This window comes from Zonotrichia leucophrys, chromosome Z (genome assembly GCF_028769735.1).
Source record: "Zonotrichia leucophrys gambelii isolate GWCS_2022_RI chromosome Z, RI_Zleu_2.0, whole genome shotgun sequence".
Lineage (NCBI taxonomy): Eukaryota > Metazoa > Chordata > Aves > Passeriformes > Passerellidae > Zonotrichia > Zonotrichia leucophrys.
The window spans coordinates 36011409-36031704 of record NC_088200.1 but is presented as its reverse complement, the minus strand read 5'-3'; the positions used below and the strand labels follow the sequence as shown (position 1 = coordinate 36031704).

Genomic DNA, 20296 nt, shown 5'->3' with positions numbered 1-20296 from the left:
ACAGCTGTGGTTTTTTTCCACTGGGTTTTGGGGTCTTTTTTTGGACCAATTGCTGCAGCAGCATTCTCTCTGAGAGCAAGTTTCCTCCAAAGCTTAATTGGTTTTTTTTTTTAGTTGGTACTGGTTTGGTGGGGATTGGATTTGTTGAGGTTTTTTTCTCTAGCTATAGGCAAGATTCATCTGAGTTTTAAGATAATCTATACTGTTGCACTTCTGCCAGGTTAGTAGTATTTCAGTTACTGATTTATTCTGTTCAGGTGGACAAACTTGTGATAGAACTGGAACAGAACCGTAACCTTAGCAGTACAATTGTACATATTGACATGGATGCCTTCTATGCAGCTGTGGAAATGCGAGACAATCCAGAGCTGAAGGAAAAACCTATAGCAGTGGGATCAATGAGTATGTTGGTAAGGCTGAATGTTAAACTAATACAGAAACCAACTGCATGAATCCTAAGCCTAATAAACCCTAAAACAATAGCAGAAATAAAATTACACTGTATTATATGAAGTGTGGAAAACCTAAAAATAATAAAGGAAACAGTAATTCTTAGACTTGACCATGTAAGCTGGATTTTTCAGTGAAATGTGTACTTATTAAAATTTAAAGTATGTAAGCAGATTGAAAGGCAGGAGGAGGGGGAGTGAAAATGTGTATAAACTCTTGGCTTTTTCAGTCTTTTCTGTATGGATATGTGATTAGAACTTTTATTGTTATTTAGAACTATTTAATTTTAAACTTAAAGAAAAGTTTGATTACTGAACACTAAACTTACTTAATCTCTCTTAAGTCCACCTCAAATTACCATGCTCGGAGATTTGGGGTACGTGCAGCCATGCCTGGATTTATTGCTAAAAGGCTATGTCCCCATCTAACTATAGTACCACTAAACTTTGAAAAATATGGCAAAGTGAGTAAAGAGGTAAGTCTGAAAGTGGTCTCTAACCAAAAGTGAGTGTACTTGTTTTTAAAATGTGTCCATAACATCAGCTCTAGATAGTATGAAAAGTGATAATTTAAATATTAAATTCTTCAGTAATGCGGCTTTAAACATAAGTCTAACAAAATATTGGTGCTTTTGGACAAGGAGATGAAAAAGCATTGCACTTACCCAATCTATCAATTCTACTGAAGTTAGTAGCATTGCTGATTGAAGTTTTGAAAATCTCTTGTTGTATTTTTCTTAAAAGTTAAAATCATGGAACGTAATCTAGTTAAGTAGGAAGTTGCAAGTACACAGGAGACATGGAAATGATAATTTCATGTAATGTGGAATCATACTTTTGAATACTAATTACTGGAGAGAAAAACAAAGAGCATTAGTGACTTATAAATGCAGATAGATTTTTTTTTTAAATAAGGGACTACATAGAGCAAAAGAAATATGGAAAAAAGAAATCATGTTTTGCTTTAATGGAAGCAGTTTTACTTAGTGCCAGAGGAAATAGTTGTGATAGATAAAAGCCTGTTTAAAAAAAGGATAAGAGGTCTTTTATACATTTTAAATCAAATTAGTGCATGACACAAGTCTCCTGACTTTAAAAAAATTGTGTCAGGCCTTCTTTATTTTTATGAAGCAAAAAATATACAAACATAAAGTAAGATATTAGTTTATTTTTTTCACTTCTGAAAAAAAGAGAAATAAAAAAGGCATATATAAATATGCCATATTTCACAGTAGTTTTGAACTTACGGATCTTGGATTTCATGATATTTATTTCACAATGTGTATTTCATTTTTTGTTTGATAGGGTAAAGTATTAAAATATTAGAGATTTGGCTTGGTCCAGATTTTTAGTTATATTTTTCCCTTGGGTTTTGGATTGAAAATATTTAAATTTATTTCATTTTGTCTTTCAAAGTTCATAGAGAATCCTATCTCCATTCAGTTTCTGAAGGATGAAGTGCATGTGGACGAATGTTGTAATACCTAAGGACTTGACTCAAACTGATAGGAAAAACATAGAAAAAAACGTAACACAGTCAGATTTTCCCCCAGGTTTAAAAAAAAGAGGGAGGAGAGAAGGTAGAGCTTTTATTTTGACTGTTTATTTTATTATGTTTCTTTCTAGAGAAATGGACTTATAACTAAGGGTTTCCTAACAGATTTTGCCTGGGGCATTAACCACTGCTCTGAAATATTTTCTGTAACTTCAGTTCAATTACTGTTACTGATGGGTTTCTTTAACCTTTGTATATGTGATATCTGACGCACTGAGCACAGAAAACTGCATCAGTTTATTCATGTTGCTGAGTTTCCAGGCTCTCAGAGTTTTATTCAGATGGTTACTGCAGTGTCAGTTACTGTAGTGTCAGTGAACCTAGTGGCTGTGCGGTCCTTATACCTTAGTGCCCTTTGCTGTTAAATACGCTGCTCAAAATCTGTTTCGTTCTCACTTAATATTAATATCTCACTTCTTGAAGAAGCATTGCCATAATTTTACAATATCAAGAGATAATTTGTATTGTCAGTATCTTTAGTATTTATTGATCATCTGGAAGTTTCAGAGTACATTTGTTTATGTCCTGATTTTGTGTCAAGATCTGCTCTTAGAGCAACACGGCTTTAAACTTTTACTATGTGTTTATCGAGGTTAGAGAAATACTGGCTGAATATGATCCCAATTTTATGCCTATGGGCCTAGATGAAGCCTACCTGAACATAACAGAGCACTTGGAGCAAAGGCTGAACTGGCCTGAAGATAGAAGAAGGTTCTTTTTTAATACAGAAAGCACTACAGGAATAGGTAAGCAACTTACTTTTCATGAGGTCACCTGCCACTGAGACAGAGTGTTTCTTTTAGAGATCTTAGGCAGAACTGTGAAAGCATTAAATTGTAGTTAGAATTTAAGCTTTATTTTTCTTAGTAGGATTACTTTATTGCAACAGTACAGAATTTATCATTCAAATGGCACAGGACTTCTACAAGCAGAATCAGTATAGTGCAATCTATAAGTAGCAAAATAAAAAATTTATAATGCAGTAGGACTTGAAGCAGGTAAATAGCACACAGTTTGCTGTATCAATATAACAATCATAATCTGGACTCAAAAATCATATAAAAGAACATGAGTCGCTCCCTCAATCCTCAGAGGAAGCAGATGAAGGCAGAGGTGTCCCTGGCCATTGGGATGTCCCAGGTCTCACTGTCCAGTGACAGCTCTGGTCCCTGATCTTCCTCAGGACCTGTCAAAGGTGACAGAGAGACAGCGTTGGGGCTGCAGGCAAGCAGGGCTGGGGGGCTGCAGGCAGGGCTGGGGGGCTGCAGGCAGGGCTGGGGGGCTGCAGGCAGGCAGGGCTGGGGGCTGCAGGCAGGGCTGGGGGCTGCAGGCAGGGCTGGGGGGCTGCAGGCAGGGCTGGGGGGCTGCAGGCAAGCAGGGCTGGGGGCTGCAGGCAGGGCTGGGGGCTGCAGGCAGGGCTGGGGGGCTGCAGGCAGGCAGGGCTGGGGGCTGCAGGCAGGGCTGGGGGCTGCAGGCAGAGCTGGGGGCTGCAGGCAAGCAGGGCTGGGGGCTGCAGGCAGGGCTGGGGGCTGCAGGCAGGAAGGGCTGGGGGGCTGCAGGCAGGCAGGGCTGGGGGGCTGCAGGCAGACGCTGCTCTGGGAGCTGCAGCTTCTCAGTGCTGCAACAGGGTCATGAACAGCACTGGGCTGGCCGGGTGTCGGGATATGCAGGAGGGCAAGGAGCGGAGTGAACAGGGCAGCAGAGGATGGCTGTTTGCCTTGTGAAATGGCATAAGACATGCTGACCACATTACATGGGATGGGGAGCAGGAGTTGCCAGCCTTAAACTTCAGATGAGCTGCACCCACTGAAAGTGTAGATACATCAGCCCTTCCATAATTTGCCCTCTCATATATTCTCTACATCCAATTTAGTTAGTTTACAGATTACCTTTCTCTACCGCTTACCTGCGAATAAAATGTATGCTGCTAATGATTTGGACTTGGAGAATTTCTTTTCTTTTAATGAGAATAAAATGTTTGAAAAGTGGTGCTAGATTTTCTAAACCAAATGGTGCGGTTTAGGTCTGCATTACAATTCAGCTTGATAATTTTGGAAATAAGCAGCAGGAGCACTGCAGGATTTTAGAAATGTTTGAGATATTACTGGATTTCACATGTATATCCACTTGGGAATAATGAAAAAGAAGTAGTCATATGAATGATTGAATGATGCACAAACTGGAATATTTATACTACCTGTATTCAAAATTTCTAATAGTCATTAAAAGGATAATCAAGTGTACACTACTACGGAAAAGCGTTGATAAAATAGAAAGCAACAAACTTTGCTTAGTCATAGTCTTTACAAAATCAGTGTCACTGATATGTAGCATGTGCTTCTTCACACTTGCCTGATATCCTTGTTCCTGACAAACAAGTGCTCAGAGGGTGAAACTGTAATCGTAATGTTTGTAGAGTCAGATAAAGGACTGCTGACATTACTTTTCTACTATGACTGCAGTTGAAAATGAGAAGCTCACCAGGCTGATCATTCTAGAACTAGATATTCTAGAACCCTAATATTATTTGGAGAATATTGAAAAAAATTCTGTGGAAGAGAGCATATGGCCTCCAACCTGATATAAAACAAAAATAATTATAAAATCTCAGTGGTTTTGCTACAGCAACAGGCCATTAAACCTTTTGCTTTTCTGGAAGTTATTTCCAGTCTACTAGCCAATTCCTTCAATCTCAGCCAAGCTCAAATCATAGCAAAAATGAAGCAGTTACATCTCTCCAATCTTTAAACAAAAACCAATGCAGTTGCTTTCTCTAAATAAAGATAGAAAGAAGTAAAACTGCTTATGAACACTGAAGCCAGTGAAGAAGGAAATCAGTCTATACAGACGTATTAATTGTTTGTATTTCTGTCTAACTTAGATAAAGATTGTGTGAATATGTCTGCCAAATTTAACGAAGGTGAAGTCTCTTCTTCACCAGTGCTGTTTGAAGACAACACATCTCTGATGGATGACGAACATGAACAAAGAGGTCTATCAGTGGAAAACTCAGTTGTCTTTGGAACTTCTGCAGAGGAAGTTGTGAAGGAAATTCGCTTTAGGATTGAGCAGAAAACTCAACTGACTGCTAGTGCAGGTATTCAGACACATAGGAATAATAACTTAATTTTTGTATTTCCATTATGTCTTCTATTTTCATCTCAGAGGGCATTAATTAAGAATCTACCTTTGCCACAGTCTCCTGCAACAAAAATATGAAGATCTTTGAAGGTCTGCAAAGAATGTGACTTTCAATTATGTCAAGAGATGTCATGAATATCCGAACCATTACTGTTTATTTTCTTTTTTGCTCTTTTTTTAATCATTAAAACAGTTATGTCATCTTTTTTCTTCTTTCTACTTGAGGTAAGAATAAGCAGTGAGGAAGAATGACTAGTACACTTGAGCTAATCTTAGCACAGGTGGTTTTTCTAGTGCATCATGTAAATTGTTTTTGTCAGACGGTGTGTCATAGTTAAATCTCTCACTGATTTCTATACTGCTTTTAGTTTGAATAGCAGATGTGTGCTGTTTTGTGTTTCTACCTTCACACTGTTCCTTGCTTAAAAAAATATCAAAATTCATTAAAATGTTAGTCCTAGAAAAGTACATATATGCTGAAGTTAATGAACTCTTTAATAGCTTTTTAATATTTATCAATCAAGTTCTGTGTCTTGACTTCAGACAACTCACTTTTAAATCTCAGCTATTTTGATTGACTAAAACCAGTGTATGTCTCTAGCCACATTTGGATGCCATCCAAATTGCTGTATGAACCAGGTCGGTGAGGCATCAGGCAATGGTGAGCTTTATGAAGCAGCTGCAGAGGGTCAGGAAAGTGTGGAATGTAAGCAGAGGCAGAGAAACAGCTAGTAAGAAGAAGCAGGATGAAACCCCCTCCCATGTATGTTATCTCATGAATAATAGCAGAATAACAGTTTTCTTTACTGAAGTTTTGTCTTCTTAAGGATAAGTTAGTGTATAGAAAACAGGTGTCGCTTTTACAAGTGCAAATAGGGGTCTTAAGCCCCAAATTAAAAATAAATAGAAGGGTAACTGAAAAAATACTGATAATCAGTAATAAGTAGAGTTATTTCTGCCATCTTGAGTAATACATTATATCAGTGTGCAGACTTCTAGGGCTGTAGGACAAAGTTATTCTTTCTTTTGCTGAAGATTCCAGAGTTAATTCGTCAAAAAAAATTCCAGAGTTAATTCATAAAAACAGTTACTTTGATAGAAAAGAGCCATCCCTCCTAATTCCTCTGATGTCTGTGAAATATGAATTTATAAATTACTACATTCCAGTGGTTGCCCACTAAATGATATAATTTGTTAAATTCTCTCAAAAAAGTCTTTTTGCTGAAATACAAGGAAGAAAGGTCTCCTTACTTAAGAGTTCATTGTAACTACCATAGTCAGCATTTTCTTTCTTACCATAATCACCATCATAGAAATGTTGACTCGTGTAACTGATGTTATTTTTAAGGAGTTGGTGTCACTGATGTTGTTTTTAAGGACTTGGTATTTAAGCGCTCTTGACTTACTAGTGCTTGTTATGTTATCCTGACTTATGAATAATCATAATTCTTTTCCTTATTTTAGTCTTTGCCAATTATAAAGGCTACTCTTTGGCTTATAAATATTGGATAGTTGAAATTAAACTTCATCTTAAATTTTTTAAAATTACCATTGATTTTTGTTTGTTTTTAAGGAATAGCACCAAATACAATGTTAGCAAAAATGTGCAGTGATTGTAATAAGCCTAATGGCCAATACAGAATTACTCCTGAGAGACAAGCAGTGCTAGACTTCTTAAAAGATTTGCCCATTAGAAAGGTAAGAGACACAAGGACATTTACTATTCTGTCATGTAATGTTTTTATGTTCTGGAAGCAAGATTTTTGCTGAAATGATAGAATTTTCTAGGTAATCTTCCATGTTGTATTTGATTCAGATTTTCTGAGTAATGGATCTACAAATGGAATATTTTCACCATGATGTTACATACTCTTTTCTAGGTGCCAGGTATTGGAAAAGTAACAGAGAAGATGTTAAAAGCACTTGGAATTGTGACTTGCTCAGAACTTTACCAGCAGAGGGCGCTGCTTTCTCTTCTTTTTTCAGAAGTATCTTGGCGTAATTTCTTGGATATTTCACTTGGTTTGGGCTCAACACATTTGGAAAAGTAAGCCATGGGGTTTTCTTCCTTCTGTGTTAACATGTTTCTGAATGTTTCCTTGTGTATGTTACATACTGAACATATTATTTAACTGGCAAATATTATGGATATATGCTTGTTTAATATATTTTTAAAATGTCTGATACCTGTTCTACTTATGTCTAAGATACAGTAGCCAAACATGAAAAAACAAAGGTTTGTACAGCCATGTCTAAATATGAAATTCAAAAAAATCTCATCAGGGAAGTTGTACATAAGTGAAGAAATCAAGGTAAGATAACCTTATAATTATCAAAATAGCTGAACATAACTGAGGTGTCCTAAGAAGAGTTGTACATTCCCTTTTCTTCAAAAACAATACACATTCATTGGTGTTTATAATTATTGGATTATAATGAAAATCACAAAGGTATTTGATCTTCTCTGGTGGTGAATTGTCAGGGAAGTTTCTATGTCTTTTATTAGGATTACATATTTGTAGTATCAACATGTGAATTTGGTGGAATAGAATTGAAGATTAGTATATCCTTCTTAATATATGTTCTTTTAAGGTTGACTGTACTTAAATAGCTTTTAGCCTCCTTTTTAGTATGGGAGAAATCAGTCTTAGCAGTGCATATATCTTTTCAACAATATTTGTCATTTCTAAGCCTGTCTTGGAGACAAGCATGTTCTTTAAAAAGACCCAAAGCATAGCATTTTACTGTTTGTTTAACTAAGACCTTTAATTAAGTATTGATTTCTTTTTAAAAGATATTCCTTTCCACAGTACTGAAATTCTGTTTTAAGGTAGCTTGACAATGATTTGATTTTATTAAAAGTTCCAAAGTGTCTTATGCACTTCTGACACACCTATTCTTTATTATATCTGTAAATTCTCTGACAATGATCTTCCCTTTTTTCCATTTGACTACAAAATAATATATGTAGTGAGCAGTTTGAAGCACAGTAATGTGCTAGCACAAATTTTTGTGTTGGTTTTTTTTTTCTATGCAGAGTATAAAAACATTTTTGAAAATATGCGGTAAAACTGACTTGGTGAAGGTGACTTGATAAAAGATAAGACACAGTTTTCAAAATATTTTTTCTGTTAATATATAAACAGACCTTGGATAGTCTTTTAATAATTGGTGCAATCTTTCTTCTTATTCACTCTAGTTAGATGTTTTACAGCCTGGAATATCTCCCAGGGCATTTTGAAAAAACAGGAGCATTTCAAAGGTTAGGGCTTTTAATGTCTAAGATTTTTTTTTGTCAACACCAACTTGATTTTAGTGTAGAGAAAACAACCATTTAAAATATTAAAACCTGGATCTTCAGTAAATAGTTCATCTTATTGTGTCTGACTACCTTCTTTTAAGAAAATATGGCAATACCAAATTTGTTATTTCCAATACTTGAAAACAGAAGAATGACCTGCAATTGCTCTGAGGCATCTCCTTATGTACAGAAAGTTGTTAAAGGATACTCAATTAGCACTAAGAAGAAAGAAAGCAACAAACAGAAAAAGCTTAAATACGTCAGCTTTAAGCTGAACAGTCTTTTAGACTGAAGGCAGAATATTTCCTCAGATCCTCAGATAAAGGAAATATTCAAATATACATGTATGTGTGGGATTTTAATAGCCATGCTTCATAGTTATAGCTAAGACAGCATAGGATTTGTAGTTTGTTTTCTTTTTGAATCAGACTCTCTCTGACATAATAGCTGAGTTCTGAGGGACTTTTTTATTTGTTTGGTTTTTAGACTTTTTTATTTTAAAAAGACATCTATGTTTGATCTATGTTTTTACTTAATCTACATTATTTTTTTTAATTCTGCTTTTTGCACTTGATGAAACTTGATGTACAAGATTTGTAGAAAAATTTAACATCCAGACTTTATAGAAAAGACTGCTGTTAGTTATTTGAGCATTATTGGTTAACTCTGAGTTTATTGAAAAGATTTCTATATCAAGAAAGTGTAATAAACTTTTCTCTCTTTAAAGGGATGGAGAAAGAAAAAGTATGAGCACTGAAAGGTACGCTTCTTTAATATTGAAGTAATTACATTAGCCATTAGAACCACTAAATACCAAGTAATGTATACTTTTATTAGTCATATAATTATGTTTTATTTTTATTTAAAAATGCACATATACAACATGCTCACTAAATCAGATTCAAGCATGAATTATTTTTTGTCCTTAGCTCCAAAACTCCATGGAGGTATTTTTGTCAGTTTGAGTATTCTCTTATCATCCAATTCTGCTAGTGCCTTTAATGCATCAAAGTGATCTTTAAGCCATAAGATAAGGTGGAAATATATATGGGCTTGAAAATTTTTTATCTGTTTAAGCTCAATGTCAATATCAGTGTAGTAGTCTCCAGTCACGTGTATTTCCTAACTAAAGTTTTACCAGAGTAAAGTTCTTTAAGAAGGTAGTTAATTTTTAAAAAATGAGTTCTGCCGGGAGAATCTTTAAAGCACTTTAATAATTATCCCTATCATCATGTGTTTTCTTAGAAAAGGTGGTAAGAAAAGATACTTAGTTCTGTCATTTTGCAACTTAATAGCTGTGAGCAGCTTAAGTAAGCCCAATATGATTTTGGGACCACCACAGCTGAAAAATTTATGGCTTTAGTGTTGTGCTGCCTTGCAATCAGACAGATACTTTGGACATCTGCATAGTATCTTTCTGTATTGCTTTTTTCCTTTTTTTTTTTTTTTTGCTCAAAGGGAACGGTTTTAGACCAGAAATGTCTACAGGCTTCTGAGATCATGAAACTAGTTTATATGGGGGAAAAGACAACCCTGAAACAGCATTCTCTCTATCCTGTCCTTTTCAAGCCTTGGACTTTTACAACTTCTCAATCACTGCAGTATTGTCTGAATAGCATGAGTTATTCCTTGGATAGCGGTGTAGCACCCACAGTGAAATACTCGGCCTATGAGTTTGACAGCGTGCAAACTTTCTTAGAGGAATGCGAATCATAGTAGAGGATGTCTTTTCAGTACAGTCAGGTGAAACTGACTATAGCTTAGAGATGCAAAATCCACTGTAATTTTATTGACGTTACATTTGTAAATATAAAGTTTGACATGGAACAACGTATCTGTGAGACCTTTCCAAAGCCTAAACTGTCTATAAGTTTTGCTTTCCATTTCTCTTGAAACAATGGAAGGTTTCTTTTCCAGTGATGTTATTACTGAAAAGCAAATGTACAACAAACAGATAACACTGTAATTTCTGTCCTAAGAAGCTCTAGCAAAGACAGCTGGCAACATTTTTGGCAGAAAGATAGCTTTTCCTTCCCTGAGGCTAGACATAATTATCCTAGTTGACATCTTTTTCTTAGCATCTGCATTATTTATTTCCGATACTTGGCTCTGATGTTGACTTCCAGCTCCTGGCTTTCTTCTGATGTTATACTGTGTGTAGAAATGAGATTAAATACAAATAACTTAGCTGTCTCTATGAATTCACTTGCTGTTAATATTCTGTCTTGCAAATACTTAGGCATCAATGACATTAAATTTGAATAATTTTCAAATAGTGCATGAAAAATTGAAACCAAATTGTTTCATTATTTGAAGGCATTTTGCAAACAAAATATTCCTATTAATAATCATTGTGCCTTGAAGTAAGAATTTTAACCTATATAGCATTCTTCTGATTCTAGTGTTGTTTAACTGTAGAAAAAATACTTCTAGATTGCAGACACCGAACATACTATAAGATTCATACTGAACAAGATCATATTTTTTTGTCTTAGAACATTCAGTGAAATTAACACGGCAGAAGACCAGTACAGTTTGTGTCGAGAGCTCTGCAGAGACCTTGCTCAAGAGTTACAAAAAGAGGGACTTAAGGTATTTATATTACTCAGGTTACTTGCAAAAAGATGCTTTGCACTCCAACAATTCAATGCAGCTTTAGTATAAATGCTTTCAGCAGCATCATACCATGCAGTCTATCTTCAGAAGTCTTCATTCTTTAATTTGCAAATGTTTAGGATGACTTAGCATTTTGTTGTTGTGCGAGTGGCTGTCTAGCAATATGTGTAGGATAAAAACTAAATCAGGTTTTGAAATATGAAAACTTAATCAAGTTGTTTGGCATGTAAACATTTTATGCCAAAAGCAATGTTTTAAGGGACAAAGTGAATAGTAGAGCTGATTGTCCATAAGCCATGCTTTGGTTGATTGTGTAATAATTGTGTATTTACAACACTGTTTCTCTCCTGTATACATACAGGATCCCGTCAATAGCCAGTTTTTTAGTTTAAGAACTTGACTAGTGCCGAACTTGCTGACAAGTTATTCACACCATTCAATAGCATCAATAGTAGAAACAATCCCTTTATTCTTTCTCCCCAGATACCTGTTTTTTACTTGGAAAAAGTAAATATTTTCTTTGAAGGTCTTATTGTAAAGCAAGGGATTACATTTAAGACCTAAAATAATTGTTGTTAATCTTCTTCAGCCTTAAAAGATTGTCTCAAAAGATGACAGGTTGAAAGGGAGATGATCAGCTAAGGAGGACGAAGGGATAAGCTTACAAAAGCACCAAAGAGAGTGCTAGTTATTTACATTTGGATAGACATTATAAATCACGCAAATTGTTTGAGGGGTGCTGCCAGGGAAATATCTGTGTCAAACACAAATTATGTGTGTGGTTGTGATAGCACTGTGCAGGAGGAAGTAAGTTTTCCATGAATCTGCCATGGGGTATCACTTTTGTGTTCTTCATTGTTAGGATATCTGGCACTGAAAATTTCCATGTGAGGAAATATATTTTTTTAGATGGGGTAGATGTTGCGTCTGTGGCCAAAACATGAACTCAACTGAACATGCACTAGTGGCAGGTGGTCTGCTGAGAACTGCAGTCAAATGACCCAGTTCAGAGAATTCAACTTTGGCAGAAATTTAGGGGCAAGTACAGAATTTAGGGGCAAGTACAGAATTTTGCAGACAGATACTTGGGAGCACCCCTTGCTGTGCACAGATAAGTGACTATCTGCACAGACACACAGTGGCTAAAAGCATACTTGACTCTGGCTTAAGAACCTTTACATAGATGCTACATAATAATTGTTTCTGTGCCATATATGACATACATTTTAAACCTTTTTTTAAATCATATTTTTTCCTAGGGTAAAACTGTTACATTGAAGCTTAAGAATGTGAATTTCGAAGTTAAAACCAGAGCTTCAACTGTGCTGTCTTCTGTTTCTACTGAGGAGGAAATATTTACTGTTGCTAAAGATTTGTTAGGAACAGAAATTGATAGTGTTGCTCCTCACCCTCTACGGATAAGACTTATGGGTAAGATATTTCAAATTCGTTCTTCATTTTCACAGTTAGGAAATCTGATAGTGTTTTGAAATAACACACCATGCTTTAAAAGTAAAACTGGTATTAATGCATTTATCCTTTTTCTATTACCCTAATTTTTGCAAAGTGAAACAGATCTGTGCTGAGCAAGTAACTTAGGAAGTTCTAATAATGAGTGCTGAATGGGGACTTAGGAAGCTTTACTAATTGAGGCTGTATATTTTTATTGCAACAACAATCAGATCATCTTGACAGTAGAAACTTGAGTCATAGCAGGGATTAATTCTGCTGCTTTAAAAGAGCTTTTAAATCTTCTTTGCACCACATCAGCAGAAGTGCTTACAGCACAGTGTTCTGCAGGAGATGCAAACATTTCTGACAACAGTAAACTCTGTGTTTTGACCCTAAGACATATGTTTCAGGTGTTTATGCATTCTGCTTGAAACATTGAGTGGTGTATAAAATTTACTTGTTAAGATATTAGAAAGTGCTGCAGAAAAATATGTTTTGATGGGTGAAGTTCATGCAAAAACGTTTAAACTGAATTCTTTGTAACTTAATTTATAAATTTGTGTTATAATGCAATGAGTTAAAACTTCAGAGTACTAAAATTAATAATAATTAATAATACTAAAATTAATAATATGGTTCGACTAGTGCTTGGGTCTGATAAAATTGTATTGACATTGTGATGCATTTGGAGGTAGACTAGCATCTTTTTAGAGATAAATTTTGTCTTTATTGAGTGAATGTATGCCTCAAAAGCTGTTAATTAGGAGTTAGTATCAAGCTTTCATAGAATTGTTATTTTAAGTTTCTTTTTCATCATTAGGTGTACGAGTATCAGGATTTCTAACTGAAGAAGAAAAGAAATACCAACAAAAAAGCATTACAAGTTTCTTAAAATCAGGAAAAGAAATTGGTTACCTTAGGCTTCAGCCAGAGAAGTCCAACCAAGAGTATTTCACAAAAAATTCAGAAGCAACTCATAGAGGGAGTTTTTTTGATCAAAAGCGAGCAGCAAGACAACTAAACAGTGAGAATATTTCTCCAAATGAAAGCATAGGTAAGCAGCTGTTTCATGATGATAGATCAGCAAACATTGTGGAAGAAACAAAGAAAGACGCCGATTTACAGAATTCTAATGTTTGTAAGATCTTCACCTGTCCTGTGTGCTTTGAGAAACAGAGCAGCAATAATTTGGAAGAACTTAATAGACACATTGATGAGTGCCTCAATGGGATGTGTGTTAAAGATACTGTGAAAATATCCAAGAATGACAGTTCAAGAGCAAATACATCTAACTTTCTTCCACAGTTTAAAACTGAGTGGGTTGATAAATGTCAAAAAAATGAAACATATCAATTATCAGGAACAGACCAGTCTGCAAGTGTATCTGACAGCTCTACTGACAATAGCACAGAAAAATTTGCTCAGATAATACCTGATAAATCTCCCAGAGAACGACAGCCTAACAATCTCAGTGACATTGCTAGAAATGTGTGTATGAAACAGTGTGTCTTCCCCAAACGAATGTCACAAGACAATGAAGACCATTTTGACAAGACTGAAGATAAAGAAGGAAGTAGTTCATCCTGTTTCTTTGAAGTCAAAGAAGACAGTGTTCTTGTTTGTCCAGTTTGTAATTCAGAACAGAAAACCACCAATCTAATGTCATTTAACAGACATGTTGATATCTGCTTAAATAAAGGCCTTATCCAGGAGCTAACAGAAAAACAGGATTTTCCGACTAAGACTTATAATGTGGAAAACTCAAACAGAATTTTCTCTGGTAAGTATATGCATTAGTATATGTTTAATTATTCAAATTGTCTGCTTTTGCAATTAAGATACTTCAGCAGTAGTGTACTTTGAACTTTTTAGTCGTTAGAAATTTTTCTCAACAAGCTTATTTAAGTAAGGCCTATATAGGAGTGAACATTTTTATTTAAAAAATGTCAAATTTATTTTCATGACAAAGTAGATTTATAAATGTGATGTTAGTTTGTCAGTGCCCCCCCATTTGCCACAAAGGTGACACAGGAATTACTGCTCATTTCTGGAAATTGTATGTTGCTTACGCCTGACCATATTCAGAAAGGTGTTTGTGAGGCCACTGATATTAAAGTGAAGATCAATGAAAACATCTTCAATGTGTATTGTTTCAGATTCAGTTAACAGAGAGGCTCCATTGCGTCATGTGCTGGCAAAAATAGAGAGATGAGAACTAAAGCTTAAAGGAAGAAACTTCCAATTCTGTTTTATAGCTAAAAAAATATATCATGTAACTTCCTCTGTAACATGCCACAGCAGTATCATTCATGTTTTCTGAAGTAGTTTCTCTTTTTGACAAAGAGTTCATTTTTGGCCAGATTAGAGTGCAAGTGCAGGTAGTAAAGTATCTGCCTAAAGTAGTCCCTGATCTATTTTGGGAACCTTATAAAAGGAAATTAAAGGCTAATGTGTTAGAATTTTCAGAATACAATTAAGACTTAAAATAAGTATATTTTACAAGAAAATTTTCAAAGTGGTACTGCTATTACATGTGCAAACATGTTTTAATTTAAATGGAAGACTTACTTTAGGTGAAGTTTCATTTTTGTCCCCTGCAGGATAAAAAAATTAAAACCATGGTTTTTAACTACCACCTTGAAAATCAACTACGTTATGCTGAAGTATTTCTGAAAACTATTACAAGGTTCAAAGTAATCCCTTATAATTCAATAACATAAAGGCTTTTTGGTTTTCTCTTTGAAAAATGGTAATATAAACTACAGTATTCAAGTTGCAGATAATATTATCTGCTTCTTGAGACAGATTAAATTTTTTAAAAAGCTATTCCATGTATGTAAGCATTCTTTCTTTATGTAACTCATTTTGGTTGTTTTCAATTATTTTTAAGGAGGTTTAAGCAAAGGACAGCAATACACAAATCCTTCACAAGGAACAAAAAGGTAAATGTTTTTTGGAAGTTTGAATATGCAACTGGTTTGAAAATAATGAAGTCTAGAAAAATATTCAGTGTTGTAAAATCTGTGTTGGTATGCATTGTATATTTTAACCACTTATTGTTTGTTTTTTTTCCCTCCCTTTGTTTAACTCTAGGTCTGGACTAACAGCTTCACAGTCAGTATCTAAAAAACCCAAGGCAAGCAATTCCAAACATACAATCAAAATGTTTTTTAAATGATTGTGTAGCAACGTGTTCTACATGAAGCATTTAATAGAGTTTTATGACTGCAAGTTAATTTAGCTTTGGCAGTAGGCTGGATTCAGGTGCCTGTCATTTTGGAACCATTCCATATCTGTGTAATAAGAACATGATATCTGAGATATAAGAAGAGGTAAAACGAAGGGGTTTTTTCTTTTCTTTTTTTTTCTTTTCTTTGGAGAATAATACTTTTATTTCCACTTGTTTCCAAGAATCAGAATTTGGTAGCACTTTGATTTAGCTCCCTAGAATACACAGGAATCATTAGCTAGGGTGCTCCACTGTACCTACTGAAGGCCCTCTTCCCACATCTGAACTTCCGTCTTCCCTATTGTAAAAATAAAAGTGTGAGATTAACTGTATGATAACAAAGAGGAGTTGAGTTGCTCAATTTCAGCTAATGTTTGTCTTCGTAGTGGATACAAAAATGTGTTAGTCTCTCAGTTACACAGAATAAGAACAAGAACTTAGAGCACTATCAAGCTCTCATTGTTACTGAAAATTACTTCAGTAAGAGTTGATTGACCAGATCTGAAGGACTTGTCATGGTATGATATGCAACAACTTCACTTATTTGAAAAATGTTTAAAAATCTGTTAAGTGAGAGGATTCGTCCAGGATACTCAGACAAATGTTGAATGATGAAAATGATGAATGATGAAATGATGAAAATGCCGTTTCATCTTTGGCCTTTCCAAAGGGACTGAAAACTTTTACAGTTTGAAATTGTTACCAGTGAGTAGCACTAAATTTCCTCTAAATAAAAGGTTTCATGGTGCAATAATAATGAATTACATGCAAATACAAGATAATGAACTTTCTTATTGTTTAGCTATCTTTCTCTTTTAAATTATTTTGTATTGCTGAATAAAGTGTATTCTGTGAGTGCGTATGTGGAAAAAGGAATGTAAGTGCAAATATTTAAAATGCTCTGTTTAGATTTTTTTCTGTTCACATCAAATTGTTTAAAGACATTTTATTATAATCAAATATTTATCAGACAAATAATTTATTATAACATATTTCTTAGAAGTTATACAAACATTGCCAAGCCCTGTAGGAAATATAAATTGCTTTTTTAACTGCAAGGTCTTTTAAAGAAATGGCTGCTGCAGAAGCATCTATTTTGCTGTTCAACTGTATTGAGATTTCCTTGCTTTTTAATCAAACAAATGTATACATTCTATGTGTTAGATGCTCAAGCTCAGTTCAGAATATGCTTTCCTGTTTCCAGAATGGCTGGAATGATTACACCATCTCTACCTGCTTATCTGTTTGTCAGATGCCACTGTACCCACAGCTCTGTCATTTGAATTCATGTCAGTGCTCCCTTACCTTCTTTGGACCAAATCAGCTGGACTAGTTCAAACTTTAAATTGACTCAGTCAGCTTTTTCAAACTGGGTCAGTGAGCACTCAGCATGAGCTATTCTGTTGCCAGGCATGGGAACTTCTCATAGGAAAGACATAAAAGCAACTGAGGGAACATGTCTGCCAACTGCTGTTTAGAAAGTGAACACCTATCCCTTTTTTAGTTTGTATCTCTGATTCAATAAAGTGTAGAATCTAAGTATTACCTTGTCATAGTGTGTATATCTTTAAAACGTCTATTTTTACATAGCATTACATAGCAAAAAGTAAGCTACTCTTAGGTGCTTGAAAAAAATAAGTTAGTTGTCTTAGCCTCAAAAGTTGCCTTGCCATCTGTTTAAAAGGGAAGTGTCATAGACTTATCCTAGTGGTCATGAAAAGGTTGTGGATGTGTCAGTATTAATGTAAAAATAAAACTCAGTGTGTTACTGTAAATTATTTATTACAGTGCAATTGTGCATTGACCCTGACTGGATGCCAGGCAGACAGCAAAGCTGCTCTTTCACTCACCTCTGCAGCTGGACAGGGGAGAGAAAATACAGTGAAGGGTTCACGGGTTGAGACAGGGAGCAGGAGAGATCACTCATCAAATACCGTCATGGGCCAAGCAGGCTTTCATTAGAGATATTAATTGAATTTATCACTAAAAAAATGAGAGCAGAATGAGAAGAAAAGTAACACCTTAAAAAACACCTTTCCCACATCGTCTCTCCTTCCCAGCTCTACCTCCTCCCCCAGTGGCACACAGAGACAGGGAATGGAGGTTATGGTCAGCTCCTCACATGTTGTTCCTGCTCACAGTGAGGAATCTTTCCCCTGCTCCAACATAGGGGGTCCCTCCCATGAGAGACAGTTCTCCATGAACTTCTCTAACATGAGTCCATCCCTTGGGCAACAGATCTGTGAACTGCTGCAGTGTGTGTCACTCTTCCATGGGGTGCAGTCCTGCAAGGACAGGCTGCTCCAGTGTGGGTGCTCCACGGTGTCACAAGCCCTACCAGGAACCCTGCTGCAGCATGGGCTCCTCTCTGCACAGGTCTGCAGCTCCCTGCTCCAGTGTGGGCTTCCCATGAGGTCACAGTCCCCTCTCAGACATCCACTGCTCCAGCACAGGTCTGTTTCCCCCATGGGCTGCCGGTGCATCCCTGCACCCCCTGACCTCCATGGGCTGCAGAGGCACAGCTGTCTCACCATGGGCTGCAGGGCCTGGAGCACCCCCTGTCCAGCTTCTGCAGGGACCTTGGTGTGTACAGAGCTGTTCCCCTCACAAATTCTCACTCTATTCTTCTGTGGTCACTATTACAATTTTGCAATAATTTTTTTTTGTCTCAAATCTGTTATCAGAGAGACCTTACCACTGTTTCTGCTTGGCTCAGTCTTGGCCAGCAGCGGGTCTATCTAGAGCTGGCTGGAATTGCCTTTGCTGGATATGGAGGAGGCTTCTGGCAGCTTCTCACAGAAGCCACCCCTGTAACACCCCTGCTACCAAAGTTTAATAATGCAAACCAAATACAAAGTTGTATGTGTTTACTGGTTTAAAAGTCCTTTTCTCCTATACTTCTTATAGTTTTTGATGCCATACTTATTACTGTTTTTATCTGAAGCAGACCTTCAGTTCATGATTAAGCATTGTCGACAATTTCCGTGATAGAATTTTTCTTCTTGTTTCTTGTGGAGAAGACTGTATAACCAATGTCTGTTTTGCATTTTCCTCAGTGACTCTGTGTGTTATTCAATTGATCTTAAATTAAAATCTGTTTTTATTAATATGTGACAGTTTCTTTTTAGCTGTCTTTAATTAATTTTAAATGATTTCCCATATGTCAGCCATTCCACACTTACTATATCCATAGTTCTGAAGCATGTGCATAGTTTGGCACCAGATGCAACTTCTTGTTTGATGTAAGTACCTCCTTATTTAAGGTTTGCATGTAAGTACTTAATCTTGAATTCCTCTTTTAGTTGAGTAACAAAGGATAGTGATTCTGTGACCTTAATGTTACTCTCTCTGCCATTTCTGAAGAAAGGGATTTAGACAGTCTATACATTCAACAATGCTTGGTCTTACCTTACATTTTAATTTTATATTGGCTCTAATTAGTTCTGTATGTATTACTCTTGTTATCTTAAGTATTAAAGAAAGTGGTCAGATTTCCTGTCAGAGTGAGAGCTCTGTGAAGGCAAGTAGGGAATATGTTACAGTACTTCCTCGCTCTGCACTTTGTTTTGGGTTCTTCAGCTCTGTAAGGTTCTGTGTCAGTCTGTCTGCAGTCTGTGGAGGCCATCTGAAAGAGTCAAGATTGTAGGAAGTGGTTAGAAAATGTGCTAAACTTGATACACATAACATTTAAGCACAGGATACGCTGTGAAATAGTATTGTGCATTAGTCATTAGAACTGGAAATTAGCAGCGGTGTTTCATGACTGAAAATTATGATTTTACTGTAACTGATGCTCTGTATGAGCATCCTTTGGTGCCAGCTTTGTAGGCTAACCTAATCACTCTGTAGTTGTCTGTTGTCACTCATTTTGAAAAGGAGCATTAACAGTGAAAACAGTCTGTATTACCATAAGTAATGCAGACCTTCCTTTCTTCCTTCTAAGAGATTGCTGGAACATTTGACTCACGGGAAACCTCCATGATTCAGTTATGGCTAAATCAGTTATGGCTTGTTCTTCTCACTCAACTTACTTTCCCAGGGTTGTTTTTTCTTTCAGCTGAGTTACATTCACTTACTGGAAGTACAGTTGGTGAAATTGTCTTATCAGACTGAAGTGTATCAATTGTAAAGATTTTTTACATCACAGCCTCTCTATACCAAAAATGTTTGAAGGAGATAAGAACTGTGAAATGTATTTATTTGTGGTAAGCAGAGTCTGAGCAAATAGTTTTTGTATCCAAATTCATTAAGTTTACAAACTCTTGAGTATTTTAGATTAATTTTATTATGGAAAGATATGGTGTTAGTCATCTTGGAAATTAATGTGATTGTGTAATTTTAGAAAAAAATTAAGGCAAAGGAACTCCAATGTGTCTACAATTGTGTGAGGCTGAATACTGGTGGTTCTGCTTTCTTGGAACTACTTTTCCTATATTTATTTTGAAATAGCAATATCAAAGGCAGTTTTTAAAGTAAAATTCAAGGTAGTCACTTTAAAAAAAATTATGCCCTGTTGTGGAAAAATCACAAAAGGGAAATACCAAAGACCAAAG

The 20296-nt window shown here is 35.7% G+C and overlaps 1 protein-coding gene across 5 annotated transcripts in view; it reads left to right on the top strand.

The window, feature by feature from the left end:
* The window catches only part of POLK (DNA polymerase kappa), a 34762-nt gene extending 15984 nt beyond the window's left edge, over positions 1–18778 (top strand). For all 5 annotated transcript variants that reach the window (XM_064735185.1, XM_064735184.1, XM_064735181.1 and 2 more), the window contains 12 exons: positions 258–410; positions 794–925; positions 2597–2750; positions 4886–5101; positions 6719–6843; positions 7026–7192; positions 9174–9206; positions 10942–11038; positions 12322–12493; positions 13335–14294; positions 15405–15456; positions 15608–18778. In XM_064735185.1, the coding sequence (XP_064591255.1) occupies positions 258–410; positions 794–925; positions 2597–2750; positions 4886–5101; positions 6719–6843; positions 7026–7192; positions 9174–9206; positions 10942–11038; positions 12322–12493; positions 13335–14294; positions 15405–15456; positions 15608–15692 (2346 nt within the window). In that variant the 3' untranslated portion in view covers positions 15693–18778. The remainder of the gene's footprint in view (positions 1–257; positions 411–793; positions 926–2596; positions 2751–4885; positions 5102–6718; positions 6844–7025; positions 7193–9173; positions 9207–10941; positions 11039–12321; positions 12494–13334; positions 14295–15404; positions 15457–15607) is intronic.
* The last annotated feature ends 1518 nt before the right edge of the window (positions 18779–20296 follow it).